This window comes from Cibotium barometz, chromosome 10, assembly GCF_041138505.1.
Source record: "Cibotium barometz isolate CiBa-2024 chromosome 10, ASM4113850v1, whole genome shotgun sequence".
NCBI classification, from domain to species: domain Eukaryota; kingdom Viridiplantae; phylum Streptophyta; class Polypodiopsida; order Cyatheales; family Cibotiaceae; genus Cibotium; species Cibotium barometz.
This window is the reverse complement of record NC_141055.1, coordinates 35,340,684-35,344,238: the sequence shown is the minus strand read 5'-3', so window position 1 is coordinate 35,344,238 and position 3,555 is coordinate 35,340,684. Positions and strand designations below refer to the sequence as shown.

General features: G+C 44.4%; 1 protein-coding gene across 1 annotated transcript; it reads left to right on the top strand.

Moving 5' to 3' along the window:
- Nucleotides 1–1,455: 1,455 nt before the first annotated feature.
- On the top strand, nt 1,456–3,295 carry LOC147634833 (chalcone synthase 6-like). Its single transcript, XM_086803420.1, has 2 exons — nt 1,456–1,912; nt 2,080–3,295. Exons 1-2 carry the CDS (start codon nt 1,705–1,707, stop codon nt 3,105–3,107), a joined length of 1,236 nt encoding a protein of 411 aa, XP_086659546.1. The 5' UTR covers nt 1,456–1,704; the 3' UTR covers nt 3,108–3,295.
- Nucleotides 3,296–3,555: the final 260 nt, after the last annotated feature.

Below are 3,555 nucleotides of genomic sequence, written 5' to 3'. Positions count from 1 at the left end.
ATACTTGCTGATAATAATACTACCTTATAATAATAATAATTGCTTGTAATAAAAATACTTGATTGTAAAATTAATAATGAAGAGACTCACACAAATAAAATAAAATAAATGGCACTAAAATGATGTCGAATAGCAGACACCCACATACAAGGATAGGCCATAGCACCTATACTACATGACACCTATTCTTATTGTTTACACATGCACTTAGATGCATATGCACACACATGCATGTAAAAGCATGCATACACACACCTATATAGAGAAATTCAATGTATGATGTGTGTGTGTGTGTGTGTGTGTGTTTACACGTGCATGCATATGGATCTATATAAGCATGCATATCACATTAAAAAAATTTGGTGGAAGTGCACCATGTTCACAAAATCTATGAATATAAAGGAACACTTGCTCTAGTGAAAGAAAAGTCAATGTTCACATGATGATATCTTTCATGACATGATTTCCCTCAAGGTTAAGCACTTTATTTTGGATGTGGCTCCTCTTAGAATCTTGTATGGATACTATTTTCAATCTACCTAAGATCTCCATCACCTAAACTTTTAAGAGATATTCAAATGTGTGCCAATTTTAGGATTGTCCTTTCTACAAACAAAGAGACTATGACCATGAGATTATATGATTAAACATGTTAAATTACAGAAACAATTAAAGTGCTAAAATATGAAAAGTTAAAAAACTATAGAGAAACAAGCTCAAACATGAAATCTTCGAGCATAGAATCCCACAAGTATAAGGGACATGACTAAAGATATAATGATCCCCCATAGTACCTACATACCATGACAACTCTTTGTAGTGCTTACGCACCTGTGCAACACACACACATGAACAATTTCATGCACGCACGCACACATACACACACACACACACAAAGAGCTTGATCATATATAAGATAGGTGTATCTGTGTTGTGTTTGTGCATGCCTGCATGATCATGAGAATATTAAAAAAAGGTTGTTCTAATGAAATGAAAGTTAACGTACACAAGTTGATATGTTTCACGATATGCTTTCCTTTTATGTGCGTATGAGAAGCATCAAAGAGCAAGAATAATGCTTTTCATTAAACATCGCACTTTCACCTCTTAGAATCTTGTATGGATACGATTTTCAATCTTCAAACTTTTATGTAGGACTATCTAAAATCTCCATGACCTAAAACTTTGAAGAGATTCAAACAATTGACAATTCTAGCAATGTCCTTTTCAACAAATAGAGAGAGATGTTCTAGTGGACCTTAGCCATGAACTTATGTGAAACATGTAATTGGGACTCTAAACACGAACTTAGGGATTATCTATGCTATGCGGGAAGGGGTGAAGGCCCTAACGTACCCACGGTTGAATGGAGGCATTCGATCAAGAAACGCAAAAAAAGCTTTCTTTTTCAAAGTTGGACAAAATTCATTCTTGTGCGGGTGGAACTAATGGAATAAGACCTGACGGAGAAAAAAAAAACCAAAAAATAAAGGAAAAAATATCAAAGGCAAGCTCATTACGGAACCTTGCGAGCGAGGGCGTGCCGTGTATAACACGCCCCGTAGCAGTGTTGCTTCCCACGCAGCTACCTATCCATCGCTGCAGCTTCTTCTACTTTTCACTTGCACAATCGCCCGTACGTATATATTACAGCTTTGATCAGCAGCAGCTGCTGCGGCTTCTTCTTCACAAAATAATTATAATATGGCGCCAGCCCCAGCTACGACCACCTGCAACAAGCTGTCGATCATCCCTCGCAAAATGGAGCGATCTGATGGTCCTGCCACTGTGATGGCCATCGGCACAGCTGTTCCACCCAACGTCTTCTACCAGAAGGATTACCCTGACTTCTACTTCAACATCACCAACAGCAACGACAAGATCGAGCTCAAACAGAAGTTCCAGCGCATGTGTAAGACTTATAGCTTCTTGCCGCCTTCATGTAATTATTTGAGCATGTGCAGCTTGCATGCAGCAGCTTCAATTCAAAGTTAGTAACTAGTAGCAGTATACTGCCTTAATTGCTATAAGCAATTGCAAATATATATATATAATCTCATGCTCCATGCATGCATGCAGGTGACAAGTCGTGCATCACCAAGAGGCACCTCTATCTCAACGAGGAGATACTCAAGGCCAACCCCAGCATTTGCGGATACTGGGAGAAGTCGCTGGACGTGAGGCAGGACATGGTGGTGGTGGAGGTGCCTAAGCTCGCCAAGGAAGCCGCGGCCAAGGCCATCAAGGAATGGGGCCAGCCCAAGTCCAAGATCACGCACCTCGTCTTCTGCACCACCGCTGGGGTTGACATGCCCGGTGCGGACTGGGCACTCAACAAGCTGCTGGGTCTCCGAAGCTCCGTCAAGAGACTCATGCTCTACCAGCAAGGCTGCTACGGAGGCGGCACTGTGCTCAGGATCGCCAAGGACCTGGCAGAAAACAACAAGGGCGCTCGTGTGCTCGTGGTGTGCAGCGAGATCACGGCAATCACTTTCCGGGGGCCCAGCGACACCCACCTCGACAGCCTCGTGGGCCAAGCACTCTTCGGCGATGGCGCCTCCGCCCTCATCGTAGGCTCCGACCCCATCCCCCAACTCGAAACACCCTGGTTCGAAATCCATTGGACGGGGGCCGACATCATGCCGGACAGCGACGGCGCCATCGATGGCCACCTACGCGAAGTCGGCCTCACGTTCCACCTCCTTAAAGACGTGCCCGCCATCATCTCCAAGAACATCGGCTCCATCCTTAAAGATGCCTTTGCCAAGGTTTTCCCGGCGGCGGAAGGCATGCCGCCCCCTCCCACTTACAACGACCTCTTCTGGATCGCCCACCCTGGAGGCCCGGCAATCCTCGACCAAGTCGAAGAGAAGCTCCAACTCAACAAGGACAAGATGGCTTCTACCAGGCATGTGCTTGACCAGTACGGCAACATGTCTAGCGCCTGCGTGCTCTTCATCATGGACCAGATGCGCAAGACATCCGTGGAGCAGAAGCTCACCACCACGGGAGAGGGCCACGAGTGGGGGCTGCTTCTCGGCTTTGGACCCGGCCTCACTTGCGAGACCATCGTCCTTAGAAGCGTGCCCCTCCAACACGATAGCTAGATATAATCCACCTCCGCTCTCTGCTACCACTCATTATCCATGAAAAGCCCGGCCATCTAAATTATATGAGAGCCCGGCCACTTTAAATTGTGAGAGTTATTCCATAAAATAAAAGCTAATGATTCTCCATTACCCTTTGCAAACTCGGCCTTTCACTTGTGAGACCATTGTCATTAGAGGCATATTATTAAAGGCATGGCCATCTAATACGGTAGCCAACTCCAAGTAACATCCTCTCTATCAATTATCATGAAATGCTACGCCATCTTAGTCCAACATTGATTTGTGAGAGTTATTCCATAAAATAAAAGCTAATGCTTCTGCATTATCCTTTGTAAACTCGAGTTTATACTTATTTCTCACTCTTAATGATGAAGCATGGCTTCTGAAAACCAAAGACCAACGTTGTAGGCATGCATTTTCTTCTTTCTACACACGTTATCTCCTT

Coding starts and splice junctions, on each gene's coding strand:
- LOC147634833 (XM_086803420.1), top strand. CDS start 1,705: ATGGCGCCAGCCCCAGCTACGACCACCTGCAACAAGCTGTCGATCATC. Junction 1,913..2,079: donor ACAGAAGTTCCAGCGCATGT/GTAAGACTTATA, acceptor GCATGCATGCAG/GTGACAAGTCGTGCATCACC.